Raw genomic sequence first — 19,196 nt, forward strand, 5'->3', positions numbered from 1 at the left:
TGCTGGCATTCATTCAGGCCTACCTCTCTAACTGGCATTTCCTGGCTCCCTAAATGGTTACAAAGTCACTTCTTGCCCCCTCAAGCCCCTCACTGAAGCAGTCTGCTGTGGGGACACCAGGTGGCCAAAGGTTGAGGTAGGTGAGGGCTCATGATGCCTCACAGAAAAACCTGAGTGCAAATTCCTCAGAAACGTACCTAGGCCAGGGTAGGGGGAACTGACTGAACATTCTCTCTGCTTCCTCCAAAGAAGGGGTGGGGCTTTAAAGTGAGTAACGTGCTGGGGAGACCAAGAGGAAAAGTCTTGACGTGTAAACTAGCTCAGGTCATTAAGAAAAACACCGTGCTTAGTATGACCATCCCTAATGGAGGAATTCTAGTTGAAGAGAATTCTGTCAGCTGGTTCCGAGGATATGTACGAGGAGTCGGGTGAGTGACGGGGAAGAGGGGCAAATATCAGAGAGAGTTAGGCTGTTGGCACCCACGGGCCCAGGTGAGTAGGAGACAAACGTGTGAAGGGGTCACAGAGTTACGGAGGGAGGTGGACAAGAGGCCAAAGGTAAATGGGGGAAGAGCCCGAGAATGGAGACGGAGGAAGGGAAGGGGCGGACACAGCCCGGGCTCAGTGAAATCGGAGACGTGTGGGTGGAAAGGGGTCGTTACGAATACACTACTGTAGACAGTTACTGAGAAGGGTGCACCCCTTAGCGTCCCCGCGGAGCCAGAGCCCAACCCCAATGCAGTCCTTAAAGCCCCGCCTCAGCCCCGCGCGCAGTCCCGGCGCCGGGTTCCCTTTGTCGCGCGGCCCTATAGTTCCGGTCGTGGTGCACGAGCGGAAAGTTTATGCGGTCGGACTGTGCCGGCGATGGGCGCGGGGTGAGTAGGGGCGGCCAGGGGCCTCAGGTTGTCTTTCGTTGCTTGTTAGACCTGCAGGAATAGGAGTCAGGGGTGGGAAACGAGGCGAGGCCAGCGCCAGGTTTTTCCGCCATCCCGGTGGCCGCTCCGCACGGTCTCTGAGGCGCCAGTTCCGGGGACCAGCTCCCGGCCTCCCCGCTCCCTGGAGCTCGGGGGTCGCCGGTTCCGCGTAAAAACCATGATTTCGCCCCCTGCTCAGGCCCTCTGCGCCCCCTCCTCCCATAAGAGACTTCCAGATCTCTCTCTTTCTCATTTGTCTTTTTGCTGATTTCAAGGTGAAAATACACCTCCAGTTTCGATCCAAACGGAGAAATTTTGTATTTCTAGGCTGGCGGTTTAAAGATGAAGTTCTGAGAACTCCGGAGGGACTCATCAGGGCAAGGGAAGTCAGGCTGACTGGGAGATCTCAGGGTTGATGAGGACCCTAACATGAATGGGCGGGCCCTTAGAAATTCGAGTGGAATCATGCTTTGAGAGTGAAACTGCTGAGAATCAGTGCTTTATGAATGAGGTGATTGTCACCTTCAGGGAATTATAAATGTGTACTGATGGAGACTTGGCATTAAGGCCAGATCAAGCGGCTAGATAGGGTTTATTCCCAGGAGTAGACTCATTGAGAAGACCCCCTAGTTGTCTTAAGCAATGCATGGAAACGGTACTTATGGGAAAGGTGTGAAGATGGCGTGGAAGACTTGCAGGTGAGAATCAGCCCAAGTGGGAAACATAGCCTGCCCTCACAAAATTGCTGGACTGTGGTGGATAGGAATTTCCTTTTATCAGGCCTAGACTGCTTGAGTGAACCATTCTTCGAGAACATTCAGTTCCCTTTTTTACTTCTGTGCTTACAACCTGAATACTGAATTGGTTTCCCATGCCTTTGCCATTGTTAAAGAGGTGTGTTTACTGATGGATACAAATGCATCAGTCAGGAGAAAGAGCCAGTTCTAGAGCTGTCTGCAGAGAAGTCAAGACTGTTAGCTATGGTCAACCATTCCAGTGTTACAGCAGATTTTATGGGCCAAACGTGGTTTCTTATACCTGATCTAAATCTGTTTTGTTTCTAAGTGAAGGTAGTACTACTCCATATGATCCCCAACTTTCAATAACATAAAGGCCTCTATGTATGAATGAGACTACCATAGGAGCTGGATAAACTCTACATGGGCAGAGGCATAGGAGTCCCCGGTCTCTCTGCTTGAATGGAAAGGAGAGGAGGAAATGTGTTTCTGATGTCCAGAGTTAAAATTCATCATATATTTTGCCAAAGAATTAATGTTATATCTGGTGATTAGGGGTAGTTCATTAGTCATTATCAAACATTCGTCAGGCACTTACTATGTACCATTTACTGTGATAGGTAGGCTCTGAGGAGACATTGGTGGGCAAAATCTGACATGGCCTCTGCCCTTAGTGAGCATTTGGTCTAATGTAACCAATATTGGACAAGACCTCACTTGAACAACACAGCTGTTCCAGAAAGTAAATAATTTTTTTTTAAAAACAGTAGATAAAATAGTACCAAGCTGATACACCTAAGCTCATGCATTTGACACTAAAACCCACAGGCTCTCAGAGCCTGTTTGGACAGTTTTAATGAGCTTTATCCGGCTTTCTAGCTCATAGTAGCCAAGAAGCAGCAAATTAGAAAGGAGAGTAATTGCATAGGATTACTGAGAAAAGTGGAATACAAGTTGATGGTCTAAAAATTAATTATAAAGAGGAGGCACCAAAACACAGCACAATAGGCTGGATCCCTTGAATACAAGGCATTGTTTTCTTGTATGTTATATAACATTCTTGTTTTATGGAACTTTAACAGTCATTATGTAGAAAAGAGTTAAATGGGAAACACAGGGTTGGCAAATTAAACTGGATTCTTTGCTGTAGAACTTCTCAGTTTAATTAATAAGGCCTGAACTCATTTTTCTTGGAGGATGCCTCCAGAACAGTATTCTGCAGCACATGCTTGGGGAAATGCTGGTATAAACATCAGGGTAGCAGTGTGCTGGGCCGTACTGGTGTTTAGATTGGTGATGCCAAGTCAACATAAGAGTGTGAGTTATGTTTAGCACACAGTATTTAAGGAGGCATGGAGGAGAGATACACAGTAGTTTTCTATCAAAATGCCTAAACATTTTGGAATTCTAAGAAGTCTGGAGAGTATGTCTCCTGTCTGATCTTTATTAATGTTGGATACATGAAGCATTACTGTACTTGAACTGTATCTTAGATTGTTTTGTGGTAAAAAGGCTTTTCCTACTTGACTGAGTCCCTGGCCCTATTTATAACATTCTTCCATGAACCGATATGTTCTGAGTTCCCAATAGCCTATTTACAAATGGAATTTTAGGATATCACATATTTGTAGATGGAAACAACTAAAACAAACAATCTGACCACTGTTAAGTGTTTTGAAGTAAGTTCCAAAGAAGAAATTAGTGCACATTAAATTTCTAACCTGTTAATGTCCATTCATAGTCTTCTCTATATAAATTCAATATGATTTTTATGAAGTGTATACATACAATCCTGTGATCCCTTTTCCTTTATTAATACTTTATGTAAATATTTCTGATATATACATATGTGTTATTTTCCTTTTATTTATAGCTTTGTGATATTTCATTGTGTCAATAAACTATAATTTGCTTAATAATTGATTAGCAGCAAGCTTTGTCCCCATGAGCAGGTCTGTGTATCTGTGAACTTTTTTTTTTTTGAGCACAGAAATGTTTTCTTCATGTTAATTTTCAAGCCATAATTTTAAAGAACTCTTAGTTTTCTCCATTTCTTCTACATTTTGACTTTTATACACAATTTCATGAGGTAATGCCAGCTGTCATACATATTCTTTAATTTTGTTCTTTTCCTTCACAGTTAAAGGCCTGTGGCCTGGTTTACGTTCAGTGAGTACTACTGAGGCTAGCAGTAGTCTGTGGCTTTTGTCAGGCTTAATGACTTCCAGCTTTCTTTAATTTGGATTATGATTTTACTAGCCCTTTCATTTTTATATTTTGCATTCATTTTAATTTAAAAAGAGACAAACACCAAACAACAAGATAATTAAATGCGCAAATACTGTTGTATCAACTAAGATAGTGATGATGCCCCAAAAGACTGGTTGATTGTCAAAAAGCACCACCATATAACAACTAGAAATATTCTTTAGTAAGTTAAGTGTTGGAGAGATGAAACTCAAGGACTAGTTTAATGTTTTCTTAGTTGAAATAACTTAAGGTGGTCCTTGATTTATGGCCATTTATTGGGTGATGCTAGAAGTATTTATAATGAAGTAAGCTGCTTGCTTCCCTCCTCCTGAATTCTCTGCAGGTTTTCCCTCACCTCAATTTAAATGGGGTTTGCCTTTACTTATTTCTGGAATATTTGGTTAAAATTATGGTGAAAAAAATACTTTTTATTCTCCATGACTTGCAAGCCTAACCATATTTATTTTCTACAGCATTTCTTTATTTAGAGCTGTCTGTCTGCATTCTGATTGGGAACATTGGGATCATTTTCATCATGCCAACAGTAGTGGTAATGGATGTGTCCCTTTCCATGACCCGACCTGTGTCTGTCGAGGGGTCTGAGGAATATCAGCGCAAGCACCTCGCAGCCCATGGTTTGACAATGCTGTTTGAGCACATGGCCACAAATTACAAACTTGAGTTTACAGCCCTTGTGGTTTTTTCATCGCTCTGGGAACTGATGGTGCCCTTCACAAGAGATTATAACACCCTACAGGTACAAAAAGGAATGAGTTAGTGTATGTACAGGGCTCAAATTTATAGGGAGGAAAAAGTGTCATATTGTCCTGAATATTTTGATAAGTCTGTGGCCAAAGTATCTAAGCATAGCTATAAAACAAGTATTCACAACCAGCACGTTTTATGCCTTTTGGTAGAGCTATGAGTTAGAACTGGGTTGTTGCCTTTTTGACTCTTGATTTTCTTGAATTCTCTCAGGATATAGTGCCCCATTCCCTACAGTTTAGGATCTTTAGGTTCAACACTTAACTTCTTTTGCTATAAAACTTGAGGAGATAAAAAATAGCCTTTTCTTATAAAAACTTATTCTAGAGTAATTCAAAATTCTATTTCCTCTCCAACAAATAGCCTTTGATTTACAGATGCCAAGGAATTACAATTTTTAAAACTCAGTTGATAGATGTTATCTTTCAAAGATGTCATCTGTGATATACCCAAGAATTTACTTTCTGACAACACCTCTAAATCATTAATATTTCCATCAGGGCCTAGCACAGTGCCTTACCCATAGTGAGCAGACTAAGTGTTTTTAGAATTAAATTGAGTAGTTTAATAATTGCTAGGCAGTCGAGGAATTCAGGATCAATGTAGTTTGATTTTTTAAATATAAGTAATAAAATTTTGTTAAATCATTCCTTTTATTATCTCATATTTTTAAGTGACTCAAAAGCTTTTTTTTAAAGTTGCACTGCCTTTTTTATAAGTGAGTAAGCTAAGGATTTTGGATGTTCAGCAGTTCTGAAATAGAGAATTGCTGTATAAATACTGCAGAGTAATTGTTAAGACCAGGAGTCCTGGAGTTAGTGACTGGGTTCAGATTTAGACTGTGCCACCTCTAGATATGAGACCTGGGAAAGTGACCTAATCATTCTGTACCTTAGTTTCTTCATTTTAAAAATAGATTAATAATCTATAGGGTGTTGTGATTAAATGTACTGAAAATACCTAGAATGGTGTTTAGGATATAGTTAGTACTCAAATTTGTCATTTTTGTGATGTGTTCAAAAGTTCTTTATTTTAATTATTTCTGTTAAGGTCCACTTCTAAAGATAGAAACTTAGTGTCCTGTTCAGTCTCACCTCATAAGAGGCAGAATGAAGGGAAGCTCTTTTAGTTATCTTTTATAGTTGAGGAAGTCTGTTTTACTGTTTTCCTTTAAGAACTTATGCTTAGGGGCTCTCAGAAACAATTTCCCCTGTGTAACATTCATGCTTTGAATTTTTATGTTGTTTTCTAATCACAAAACAGTAAAGAATAATGAGCAGTTTTATCTTTTATTCAATCAGGAAGCACTAAGTAATATGGATGATTATGATAAAACCTGCTTGGAGTCTGCATTAGTTGGCGTTTGCAACATTGTTCAGCAAGAATGGGGTGGTGCAATTCCTTGCCAGGTAATGATCAGTTCTTTTTCATTGCCCTAAGTTAAAAACATTAACCACTGAGGTGCCTGGACTTTCTTCAAGCTCTGGCACAGCATGCATTGTAATTTCCATAAACTACGTTATATACTATTCAGCACTAATACGCTCAAAAAGCAACACAATTATGCCTTATGGAAAGCATTCTCCTAGTAAATTGACTTCTTATAAACTCGTATTGTTTGTATAAAACACAAAGGGCTCATAGTGGAATTTTAGATCATTCCCTGGAAGAGGTGATTATAATTTTTTGAGTGATAGAATTGTAAACATCAGTACAATATAGCCTATCTTCATTATCTCAATGTAGTATTTATTCAGCAGACTTTTAACCATCTCAACTATCTGAGTTATCTAAAAAGTGAGGAGTTACGAATGTCATAAAATCAGTTGCTCTTTACTTAGGATCCACAGTATATCCACATTAGAGCATCAAATCAGAGCAGAGTGGTAGCAGAAAAAGAGAATTGTAAGTTTGCTATACACAGGTACTTTGAGAAGTAGTAGCGTATTTTAAAGGAGAAAAAAGATTGCTAAAAGGAAAATCATAATACCGTAGTCTACAACAGGAATCAGCAAACTTTTTCTGTATTTTAAGCTTTGCCGGTATCTATGGCAACTCCTCAGCTTCAGTGTCATAACATGAAAGCAGCCATAGATAATAAGTAAATAAATGGGCATGGCTGTGTTCTGGTAAAACTTTATTTACAAAAACAGGCAGTGAGCCAAAGAGTATGATTTGTATTACAGGGTCAAAAATAGGATTCCTCAGTAGTGTCAGTGGCATCACTGGTATTTATTTTTTAATTAAAAATAAAATTATGGTTGCCTGGGAGTGAAGGAAGGGTAGGAGTTGACTCAAATGAAGCAGAAGTGGTTACATCATTGAAAGCAGTTGTTGGAAATCATAGAACTATATACTAAAAAAGTGAATTTTATTGTATGTAAATTATCTCAGTAAACTTAAAATTTTTTAAGTTGCTTTTTCTTATTATAAAACTACTCATTTTTGTATAGTATGAACTTGTGGATAAATGAAGATCCTGAGCTACTACTAAAAGGTTAAATCAAATCACTAGTGGATACTTACTAAAAAAGCTAGTAAATGCCTTTTGATCAATTTCTTTTAAGAAATAAAAATGTTTGGCACCTTACTTTGTAAACATTGTTTATTTAGTAAGTCAGCATACAAAATATCTAATTTCCTAACAATATACTGAATAAACAAAGTTTTGTTGTCAATATTTACTGAACTGGAAGCTAGTAGGTAGCACAGTAGTTTTAGAGAAGAATCTCAGAAAATATGTGCACCAGAAAGACATCTGCCTTTTCATGTTTTTTATTTCTTTGCAAAAAGGAAGAACCTGAATTTGAGATGTATTGTATCCTGAGGGCAAGGGGCTGAGCCTGAATTCACTGAGACTTGCTTGATGAGTTTTGGGGTGAACAGTCTAAAACACTAGACTAGAAGTGAAAGTTATTAGTGATTGTTTTTATAATTAGTTACTATCATATGGATTTGTTTTAATATAGAATTTTTTTAACCAACTTTTTAGACAGCTGGACTGTCTTCATTATCTGAGTAAAATCTATCTCGTTTTGACATTACATGAAATATTTCATTATCATACAGTATCTGAAGAAGCTAGTGGCAGAAGGAAATTATTATAAAGCAATTATTGGTACCTAGGAGAAATTATCTTGTAGTCAATTGACTGTCTTCCCAAAATTGACATTGCTCCAGGGGACCTCCATTAAGCATTCTTGGGCTTTAGAAGTAAGTGCCAACCTTGGTACTTCACATAAAACAACCACCTAATACTGCCTTAATGGTCTATTATTATCGCGTTAGTAGGATAGGCTAGGGAGACCAAAAATAATCCTCCCCTGGAATGCTTGCAAAGTCTGCGCCCTCCGACAAGATCACTTTGAAGCAATGAGGAAAAGAAAATGCTTTCTAACTACTGTCTATCGTTGGTAATTTTGAAGGCTTTTTCAAATTGCAGGTTAAGAGTGCATTTTAAAGGTCTTGTATGGTTAAATGGCTTTTATAAACACATTTTTAAAGCAATTGTCATCCTACTTGACCAGGGGTAGAGTTTGTCATCTTTGTCATCAAAGTTCAGACTTCTGTGCTGATACTTCTTAGGAACACATGTAAAATAGGTCCTCGTGCCATTTTTGACATCAGTGCCTTAGGTGCCACCTCCTTATATAAGAGATAGGATTCTAGCTTTAATATAATTAACTAAGAGTTATGAATGTTTTTGTCCTTTTTTTTTTAAGTGTTCATAGGTAGGTACTTTTTAAAAAAAAGTTTAATTAGATAAAATACAGTAAAATGCATAGATGTTAAGTAAACAATTCACTGAGTGTTGACACATACATGCACTTATATAACCCCTGCTCCAGTGAAGACATAAAACATTTCCATAACCACAGTTTCCTTATGCTCCTTTCTAGTCACTGTCTTCCCCATGCCCCACAACCCCTGTTTGATTTATCTTAGCTTTGTTTTATCTGTTCTAGAACTTCATATAAATAGAATCATACAATGTGTCTATCATCTTTCACTTCACAAATTTTTTGAGATTTATACACATTGCTCGTATCCCTGCAGAGGTAGATTTTTCAGTGTAAATGCAATTAGAGAGAAATGAAAACATTGCTAAATGAGACTGCTTTAAATGAGTATGTTATTTTATATACAAACTTTCTCTTGCTTTTTGCAAACAGGTTGTTCTGGTGACAGATGGCTGTCTTGGCATTGGTAGAGGGTCACTGCGGCATTCCCTAGCTACACACAGTCAACGAAGTGAGAGCAACAGGTTTCCACTACCTTTTCCTTTCCCATCTAAGTTATACATCATGTGCATGGCAAATTTGGAGGAGGTAATGCTTTTTAGCTAAGTTCTTTTTAGTTTGATTAGATACATTTTAGAACTCAGTTATTTTTTAGTGTGTATATTCCATGAGTATCATATTGCATGTACTATAACATTGAACTCCACTGGTTTCAGTTGAGGCTGGTCACTAATTGTATTTGAAAAGACTCAAGATCTCAATGTCTTTGAAAGTTCAGAGTGTTGCCCCAGCTGTTTCCTGAGATGGTGTTAAATATTTCCCTCATTTAGGAATTTTCATGTCCATCCCACAGAAATGTTTACAGGAATGTGCTTTGATTTTTTTGGTAAAGTAATACGACTGATGCATGTTTTATTAAACTTTGCTTCCTGATTTTTTCGTTTACTCAGGAACATTAAACCTTTCTTGACTTCATATTTTCTATCTGTAAAATGTAGATAATAATGGTACTTACCAAAAGATGTTAGAAACACTTTGGAGGGAAGATATTGTATAAATACCTACCATGGTCACCTCTGAGAATCTTTGCAGAACTGCTTCTGAATGACATAGCTCTACTGGTATCATTTTATATGACATCCCTCTTTGGTAACCTTGAGTCAAAATTGTTATATTTTCCTTCGCACATGGTTAAAAACTCATCTATTATATTTATTGTCTGTGTTTTTGTGATGGGTATGACCTCAATGTGCTGATAAAATGGCATTTCATGCCACTTTAAAGGGGTCATCTGTTTTGCTTTGTAGCTTCAGAGCACTGATTCCTTGGATTGCCTTGAACGTCTCATAGACTTAAACAATGGCGAAGGGCAGATTTTTACTATTGATGGCCCCCTGTGCTTGAAAAATGTACAGTCTATGTTTGGGTGAGTATATACTTGAGGTTTTTTGCCTTCTTACAGTCCATTATAATTTGATAGCCAGCAATAGTAATCTATTTTACTATTTCTAATTGTGTCATTTTATTTTCCCCAAGTTGTACTTTTTTTGGATAAAATACTTGGTAGTAGTGATTTTTAAAAGTTCATTCCCTTTTAAATTAAGCATGACTAAATCTATAATGCCTATAGATACTGACTTCCTTATAGTGACTCAAGCAATTTGAGAGATTAACTTGGTTTGGGGCTTTTCAGAATTGAAATTGCCTCACCAAAAAATGTCAGATTTTGTTCTATTTCACAAACGATCACATCGTTTTGGAGTCAACTCAAAAGGAAATCTAACTTAGCATATTGAAAAAATTACTTGAAGAAAATTATGTGTATCATAGTATTCTTCCTATAACAATTAATCATTATATTCTAGAAAACTGATAGATTTGGCATATACTCCTTTCCATGCTGTTCTCAAGTGTGGCCACCTAACCGCTGACGTGCAAGTCTTCCCCAGGCCAGAACCTTTTGTTGTAGATGAGGAAATCGATCCTATCCCTAAAGTCATTAACACAGGTAACTTTTTTTTTTTAATTTCCTTCTTAGTTCTTCTGTTTTCCTGACTTTTTCCTAACCTCTGACTTTTACTCTTCCCTCTCCAGGAGGGTGGAAAAGAAATGTAAATTCCAATACTAGGGTGCTGTTGTCATCAGTTATACACTTTGGGTGGGAGGATGCATTGCCTAAGAGGTGGCAGATTAGTGGTCTTTTGTGGTGATGGTGAGGTCATGAGTTAAATGTCCAATCCTAGATAATTATAACAACAAATTACTAGAGTTGGAAATCATGGCCAGATTCATTAGCATTGAAGTCCTTGAAGTACTTCTTAATAGATACTAAGATTAATTAGCATCATAATATTGAGGTCGTATATGAAGGATAGACTTGGCTGTGTGACTCTTGTATGATCCTGGACAACTCACTTCCCCTTGTTCTTATTGGCTACATGAATGGAATCTCTAGGTGATTGATGGTCTCTAAAGTCTCAGCTCTGATATACTGTACCTCTCTAGCCCTGTTGCTTATATTATAACTAAAATAAAGCTATGTGCCATGGTTTTTACCTGGTTCATGTTGCTGGTTCTGTGCTTCGCTGAGATTGGCGAAGTGAAGAGTCAAAAGTAACAGGAATAGTGGAGAGGAGAGTTGTCTCCTGTTAGAGGGTGTACTCCTTGAGTTGCGGGTACATATTAAACCTCATTGTTTCAGTCACCATTGCACCATCAGCATTGCACCATTGCTCCATCGCCTAATATAGTGTCTGATGCTTAGTAGATATTGACTCAGTAATTGTTCAGTCAACAAATGATTCAGATTAAGTGCACAGTAAATGTTCATTTCATTACTTTCTTTAGCTGAGTAATCAGCTAATCTGAGAAGCAGATTTCCTGATATGTTAGAAGTACAGTGTACTCACCATGAGCTTGATTTTTAAAAAATTGTTTTGAGAATATCAGTGTGTGTATGCTTGGAAGAAAGATTGAAAAGCAATTCAATAAAGTATTAATAGTGGTTTCCTTTAATGATGAATAATGAGCGACTATTTTTCTGCTTTACAATTTTAATGTTTTCCAAGTTTTTATACTATTTATATAATCACAAAAACTTTTAAAAAGTACTTTGGGTTACAACTTTTATTTTTTACTTATTTTGGGTTTTCAACAAATATTTTTGGTCATAAATAATAGGCTTCTATAAAACAAAGAAATCATTTTCATGTTTGTACTGCTATGTTGGTTTTTTAGAGAATGTGTTTCTTTCTCAGGGAAACATTTTTAATACAATGGCTTTATCCTCCAAGGATGGCTACTTGGAGTTGTTGAGGAAGTGTTTGACTATGACGCTCCCTGGTGGCCTGAACATCCCTGATTATAGAGGGATTTGACCTTTTAAGCTTTTGCTTTGGCTGGGGACCTGGCCTCATAAAAATAAAGTCTAAGCTATTTGTCATATAACTTAAATTCATTAAATAAAAAACAATTATCCTTATTTCCTCAGCTTCCTAAATATAAATTTATTAGAGTTATCCAAAGAAGCTTCTAATAACCTCCCTAGTCATCATATTTGAATTCCCTACTTGAATTAAACATTGTGTTTGTGAAATCTAGCACATAGAAAATTATGTACTTTTCTATAGCACTAATTAGTTCTATGTTGATTCCTTTTCAGATTTGGAAATAGTGGGATTTATTGATATAGCTGATATTTCAAGTCCCCCAGTTCTGTCCAGACATCTGGTCCTACCTATAGCACTTAACAAAGGTGAGTTCTCTTCCTATTCTCGTGATACATATGAAGCATCTTATTGTCTAAAGTTATTTTTAAATGTTAGTAGGATAGCTCATTTTGCAGAATTTGGGGGAAAGGAATGGTTACAGGATTGGACCAGATTTTTAAAAATGGAAGGTTGCCTAATATACTAGAAAACTAGTTTTGCCACTTTACACTACGGAAAATATCTTGACACATAGTTACTGTGTTTTGTTTTGTTAATTTATAGTGGAAGTCCTCTTTAGAGATGAGAATGCTTAGTCCCTTATCCAGAGCTCTGCTGAAAAAGCCCAGGTTGTCCTCAAAGGTTGCCTGATAAATGTGGAGTCAAATATAGCTTCATAAGGGAGAGAATTTACATTTGTTCTGTTCCAGTGCCTAGCACATAGTAGATATTCAGAAAATACTGTTGAATGAATAGATGAATCTAGCCTTTTGTGCTGCTCATTACTTCAGAATAAAGTCATGTCTCCCAAAATTCAACATCTTTCTGAAGAATGTTAGTCTCTAGCACTTTACACTTCTCATTTCTCTGTTCTAGGCTGATCCTCCACTTTATATTCACCAGGTTTCTCCAAGAAGTGTATACAGTTAATCAGGTTTTTACTCACTGAGTGATGATCAAATTTTATGTATGCCAGTTATGTCAGTTGGAGAGTTGGGTATTCTCTAACCCGCAATCACACATTCACAGATAGAATCTTAATATGTTCTCACAGATGGCTTATTGTGATCGTAGTGTTTTAATTTACTTTATTGTTCTTGATATTTATAATAACCAGGTTTTCCTTATTTCTAAGGTCCTGGTTGGAGGATTCTTGCATACCCATATATATTGCCAAGAAAAGTGGGGAAAATGAAGAGTTTGTGTAAGGAAACTGGAAAGAAAAGTATGGGAAGGCAGAATGAGGCCATATTGTAAGGGCTGTTAAATGTCAAGCTAAACTGGGCAAATTCTTCCTATTGAAGGAGGAAGTCTTTGAATGAAATTGAGCAGACAGTTCCAGAGTGAAGTTAACTGTAGGAAGATTTATTTGTCAGAAGAATATATGAGAGACTGGAGTTGGAGAGTCAAGAAGTTTATGGAGTAATCACCTTTTACCTTTGGGGGGTGCCCATCCATGTGCTGCCTGAAGGCTGTCAGCTGAGAATGTTCTTGACATCTCTGAATCTATGGTTCTGTTTAAATGGTGCCTGAAACCCCCAGGGAGCAGCCAGTTGAGTGTCCTGGTAGAAATTGTGGAAAGCTGATTTTTTTTTTTTTTTTTTGGATAGCAGCTTCACTGAAGTATAATACCATTTACTTCACCAATTAAAGGGTACAATTAATTAGTTTTTAGTATATTTACAGAGTTGTGCAACCATTACCACAGTCAGAGAATTCGAATTTTAGAATTTTCACTACCCCAAAAAGAAACCCTTTAGCTATCAACCCCTAGCCTTCCATCTCCCTCAGCCCCAGATAACCACTAATATCCTTTCTGTCTCTATAGATTTGCTTCTTCTGGATGTTTCATATAAATGGAATTCATATAACATGTGAAAACTGATTTTTATGTGGATGTAGGAAGACAGGAATATGAGTTTTTCTTGTTACATATTCTTTTATAACTCCATGTATTTTCCTTCCAAAGCTAGAAACAACCAAGAGTATAATTGGGGTTTGGGATTTTTATAGTAATCTCAGTCTGACCTGTTTTCTTTTTACAGAAGGCGATGAAGTGGGTACTGGCATAACTGATGATAATGAAGATGAAAATTCAGCCAATCAGATTGCAGGCAAGATACCCAACTTTTGTGTCCTGCTCCATGGCAGCCTAAAAGTGGAAGGAATGGTAGCGATAGTTCAATTAGGGTAAGAAACTTTGTTTACCTTTGGTTAAGTGAAAGGGAAAATCAATTTACAAAGTGAAATATTTCCCAGACTTTTCTGAAAAGAAAATAGAAGGGTCCTTGTCACCTTTTTCCTTTCTCTGCCATACCCTTCCCACCTGCTATCACCTTCTAAACTCTTTAAATTATCCCCTAGAATAAGTACAGAGCGAGCCTATTAATTATATTGCTTTTATATTATATCTTTTCTTAGTTTTCCTCTTTCTTAGTCTATCTAGGAAACTTGGGTTCAGTTACAGCAATGCTACTAACTTGCTATCGGATCTTATGCAGTATTCATAAACTATAAAATGAGGAGGTAGAACTAAATGAAAAAAGATTCTGATGTCATTCATTGAACATTTTACTGTGTGCCAGGCATTCCTCTAGGCACTTTATGTGTATTAATTCATTTAATCCCTCACAACAACACTATACAGAAGGTATCAATATTATCACCATTATATAGATAAGGAAACTGAGGCTTAGAGAGGTCAAGGAACCTGCTCAAGGTCACTCAGCTGGTAAATGAAAGAGCCAGGATTCTTACCCTTGCATTCTGACTCTAGAGTCCATGCTTGTAACCACTTTGCTATATTCCTTCCCTATGAGGAAAGCCCTTCTAGCTTCCACATTCACTTGCAAAACTATCTGCTTCCCATTCTATAATACCTGTTAGGAAAGAAGAGGCGACTGATCATCTTCTAGCCATTACCTGGGGTTGACTGATATAGAAGATAAAGAGGTTAGGAGTCCTCAGAAGAAGCATGGCTCCATTTCTGCTTTAGTTAATATTCCAAAAGGAAGAATGCAGTTCTTATTAGGTATTAGTTTACTGTATTTCTTGGTACCCAAGCTACTTGTACTAGCTCTGAATATGAGAATCACCTGGGACCCTTTGAGAAGTATGAGCAGAGCTGGGTGATGGCTTTGTGCTCTTTGTTGCAAGGGCTTCTGTATTGGTGCTGCTGTGAATGACTCAGGCTGTAGCTGAAAAGACCTGTAGCAGCCATTACTCCTCACCACCTGCAGCTACTTGCTGCCCTTGTGATTTTTTTCTCTTTTAAGACTGCTTTTGATTTCCATATCTATATAATTGAATAAGAATATGTCTCAGGGGAATGGTAATATTAGGAAGCAGCATTATGCATTTTCAGGTTTAGGATTTGGCTTTAGTAAAAGTAATACATTCCTATGTTGCTCAAGAGAAAAACACAGATTAGACTTATTTACCTTGACAATCCCAGGCTTGATGTTCTTCTGATTTTCCATCTTCTCTCTATCTAGTCCTGAATGGCATGGAATGCTCTACTCCCAAGCTGACAGCAAGAAGAAATCAAACCTCATGATGTCTCTCTTTGAGCCTGGCCCAGAACCTCTCCCATGGCTAGGGAAAATGGCACAGTTGGGTCCTATTTCAGGTATAACCCAGATCAGATTTTATTTATCTCGACTTTGTTTTCTCTCTGCTATTCTAAATGGCTCTGACTGTGCAGAGAGTTGTGTGATCGCCCTGATGAGTGTGCTGTGGTCTCTGATGCTAGATATGTACATGGAGAACCCCAAGAGTTTGATATTAGAACTTTTAACTGTATAGGTTAGGGCAGGGGTCCTCAACCCCTGGGCTGCAGACCAGTACTGGTCCATGTCCTGTTAGGGACCGGGCCGCACAGCAGGAGATGAGCAGTGAGCAAGTGAGCGAAGCTTCATCTGTATTTGCAGCTGCTCCCCAGCACTAGCATCACTGTCTCAGCTCCATCTCTGGTCATCAGGCATTAGATTCTCATAGGAGCACCGGTCCCTAGTGCCAAAAAGGTTGCTTTAAGTACATATAAACACTTATAGTGAAAAGCTGCTCTCCATAAACTTTTTTAGTGTAATTTTCAACCCAGGTAACTCCTAGTCATTCCTAGAAAATTTAATCCCCTTCCTTATTAAAACTTTTCCTTTGGCTTTCTCAACATTGCATTCCCTTGATACTTACCTTTTTCTTTAGCAACTTTTCTTTTTCTCCTCATCTTTTCTTCTTGCCTCATGATTCCCAAGATGTTGTTCTTTGCTTTCTTTGTGTTATTACTCTCTCCCGGTTATTTCATCAGCCGTTATGCTTCCTACTCCCCCAGATATATAACTCTAGTACTGCTTGATCTCTTCCTGGAATTTACATATTATATTCCCACTTCCTAGTTGGATCTCTCCACCTGGATATTCTGCCAATCCCAAGCTCAGTGTGTTTGTTATAGAAACCATTGACTCTCACCCTTTCCCTCCTAAACTGTTCTTTATTTTTTCTCTTCTTTCCGATGGATGCCTTTGTACTCTTAGGTACTCAGGCTCCAACTGTAGAGTCATCCTTGACTCATTTGGACCCATTTCAATTTCAGGAACATCTACCAAGGAGCCTATTTTATACCAGGTCCATGGGATACAAGAGTTAGCAGGAGTTGCTCAGTCTAGTGGAAAGTGGAATAATAAACACAGACTGACACAAGAGCAGAGTCAGCCTACAGGAGGGGATGATCACCTCTGCCTAGAGGACTCAGAAAAATCTTCACAGAGGAGTGACACCCTAGCTGAGTTTGGCAGGGGTGGGGAAGAGGAATTTGCTGAGCCAGTGAAAGAAGAAAGGGCATCCTGGACAAATGGAACACCTATACTAAAGAAAGGAGCGCTGGAGCACAAAGTGTAAGGATGGGAGGGCCAGATGGTAGGTTAGAGCAGGAATCCCCAACCTTTTTGGCACCAGGGATTGGTTCACTCACCTGCCTGCCGCTCACCTCCTGCTGTGCAGCCTGGTTCCTAATAGGCCATGACCCAGTACCGGTCCATGGCCCCGGGGGTTGAGGACCTCTGGTTTAGAAGTTGGCAGTGGCTAGAGCAGGGCAGGCCTCGTTTGAAATATGAAGAGCTGAGACTATTCTGCAGGTACTGGGAAGCCACTGAAGGGTAGTAATATGGTCACATCCTTCTAGCTGTAATGAGAACAGTGGAGATACCAGTTAGGAGACTTTGTATTCTGGGATTGGTGCCCCTGGAGTTGTGTAATATGGACAAAATTCAAGTGAGAGATAGTAAATTTGCATTTAGAAAGACAACTGTGGAGTGTGAATTTGAAAAGATAAAGTCCCGCAGTTAAAGTCTGATAGTCCTGAAGATGCGAAGGTGGGAACCAGAACAGGGGCAGTGGCTGAGGACAGAAAAGACGGGATTCATGTAAAAGATATTTAGGAGGTAGAATCAACAGTGTTTAGGCAGGAGAATGAAAGAGAACAGTTGAGAATGATCCCAGGATTCTGACTTGGGCTGCAGGGTAAAAGGTGGTACTATTAATTGAAACTGAACAGAGGAAGAAGAGTAGATTTGAGAAGAGCATCTTTTGTGCATGTCGTGTCTATGCTTATGAGATTTAGGTGAAGGTGCCTAGAGACAATTTCTGTAAGAGTCTGGAGTTCAGGAGAGAGGGCAGAGTTAGAAATATAATTTTTAGTTATAAGCATATCCCTCATAGTTAAAATGGTGAGAATGTGGGAGATTACTTAGAGTAATGGTTCACAAATTTGAGTTTTTGTGTACAAAAACAAACCTGGAGAACTTTGTAAAAATTCTGTTTCCTAGGCCCCACCTACAGAGATTCTAATTCAGTAGGTCTGGATTCAGGCCCAGAAACTTGAAGTTTTAATATTACCCAGTGATAACAATCTAGGTGATCCATACCACACTTTAAAAAATCCTAGCCTCAGGACAGTTTATAGATTAAGGAAAAAAGCCAAGGACCAGACCCCTAGGAAGAGCCACCTACCAGGGACAGCGGAAAAGGGCGTTAGTAGAGCAAAATGAGAAGGAATAGGCAGATAAGAGAGGAAAAGTAGTAGAAAGTGATGTTGCAGAAGCCAAGAAAATAGATACTCAAGAAGGAAGTACGGTGACATGGCCTACAATATCTTACACACATGCCTTTTGCCATTGAAGCCTAGAGAAGATTTTGATAGAACATAGGCCCTGGAAGCTAGGCCAAGGGTCAGCAAACTTTTTCAGCAGAGGGCCAGATAGTAAATACTTTAGACTTTGCAGACCATATGGTCTCTGTCATAACTACTGAACTCTGCCATTGTATCACAATACATAAATGAATGGGAATGACTGTATTCCAAAAAAATTTATTTATGGACACCAAAATTTGAATTTTATATAATTTTCATATGTTATAAAATATTATTCTTTTGATTTTTTCCCCAGTCATTTAAAAATATAAAAACCATTAACTCAAAACAGGAAATAGGCCATAGTTTGCCAGCTCCTGAGTTAGGATCCAGGGAGTGGGGTTTTAAAGCTCACACAGGGACCAGAGACATGTCTTTGGTTCCAAACAAGACAAGGAACTGACATCTCTGAGTAAAGCTGGAAATGTATGTCTACCCTTTCAGTCAGAGGATGATAAAAATTCTGATTGTTTCTACCTGCTTTTCTAGATATAAAGAAATTTAAAAGTTTCCCATGAGAAATTGAAGTCCAAGTCCTGTACCATGCAGATTGACACTATCTGAAGTGCAGACTTCTAAAACCAGACAGTACAAAAACTGGTTCTGAAGTGATGAAACCCTTGGTGCATCCTCCAGAAGCTAAAGTAATGACTCTAGGAATACCTCTACAACCCAGGGCAAAAGGACTTCTACAGAAAAAAAACTAATTCCCTCTGAAGATGAGTTCACGATTTGAAAAAAAGTTTCTGAGTCACATGAGGATTCTGTCTTCTTTGAAGGAAGGCCCACAGGAGGATTAGCACTTTGAGAACTTAATCTGAAGACACTGTAGAATTTAAATGATTAAAGAGGTTTAGAAAGGACTAGAAACCCAGAGGAAAGAAGAGGACACTATGAATCAAGAATCATTTGATCTTGACAGGTTATTGATGGTATTATTATAAGAGTAGCTTCAGTAGATGGTTAGCCAGGAGACAGGTTGAGGAATGAGTTAGAAATGAGAAAATGAAGATGACAAGATTGGCCACCAAGAGAAGAGAATTAGGGCAGTAATTCGAGGAGAACACAGGTCAGAGGAAGTTGTGTGTGTTAGGATGGAGATTCCACACCTTCATCTAGTCTCTCTCTAGTGTTCCTACATTCTTCTACCTTTTCGTTCTCACTGCTCTTGCCTT

General features: G+C 38.4%; 1 protein-coding gene across 2 annotated transcripts in view; it reads left to right on the forward strand.

Annotated features, from left to right (window-relative positions):
* The first annotated feature begins 738 nt into the window (after positions 1–738).
* INTS14 (integrator complex subunit 14) overlaps positions 739–19,196 on the forward strand; it is a 28,551-nt gene continuing 10,093 nt past the window's right edge. Inside the window, exons 1-9 of one of the 2 annotated variants that reach the window (XM_011363315.2) lie at positions 739–875; positions 4,375–4,658; positions 5,968–6,075; positions 8,839–8,994; positions 9,714–9,832; positions 10,272–10,414; positions 12,068–12,160; positions 13,880–14,024; positions 15,329–15,462. In XM_011363315.2, the coding sequence (XP_011361617.1) occupies positions 4,437–4,658; positions 5,968–6,075; positions 8,839–8,994; positions 9,714–9,832; positions 10,272–10,414; positions 12,068–12,160; positions 13,880–14,024; positions 15,329–15,462 (1,120 nt within the window). In that variant the 5' untranslated portion in view covers positions 739–875; positions 4,375–4,436. Of the gene's footprint in view, positions 876–1,176; positions 1,613–4,374; positions 4,659–5,967; positions 6,076–8,838; positions 8,995–9,713; positions 9,833–10,271; positions 10,415–12,067; positions 12,161–13,879; positions 14,025–15,328; positions 15,463–19,196 lie in introns of those variants that run through there. The other variant, XM_023532498.1, reaches the window with a different exon arrangement.

This window comes from Pteropus vampyrus, unplaced genomic scaffold (assembly GCF_000151845.1).
Source record: "Pteropus vampyrus isolate Shadow unplaced genomic scaffold, Pvam_2.0 Scaffold85, whole genome shotgun sequence".
In the NCBI taxonomy this organism is placed as follows: domain Eukaryota; kingdom Metazoa; phylum Chordata; class Mammalia; order Chiroptera; family Pteropodidae; genus Pteropus; species Pteropus vampyrus.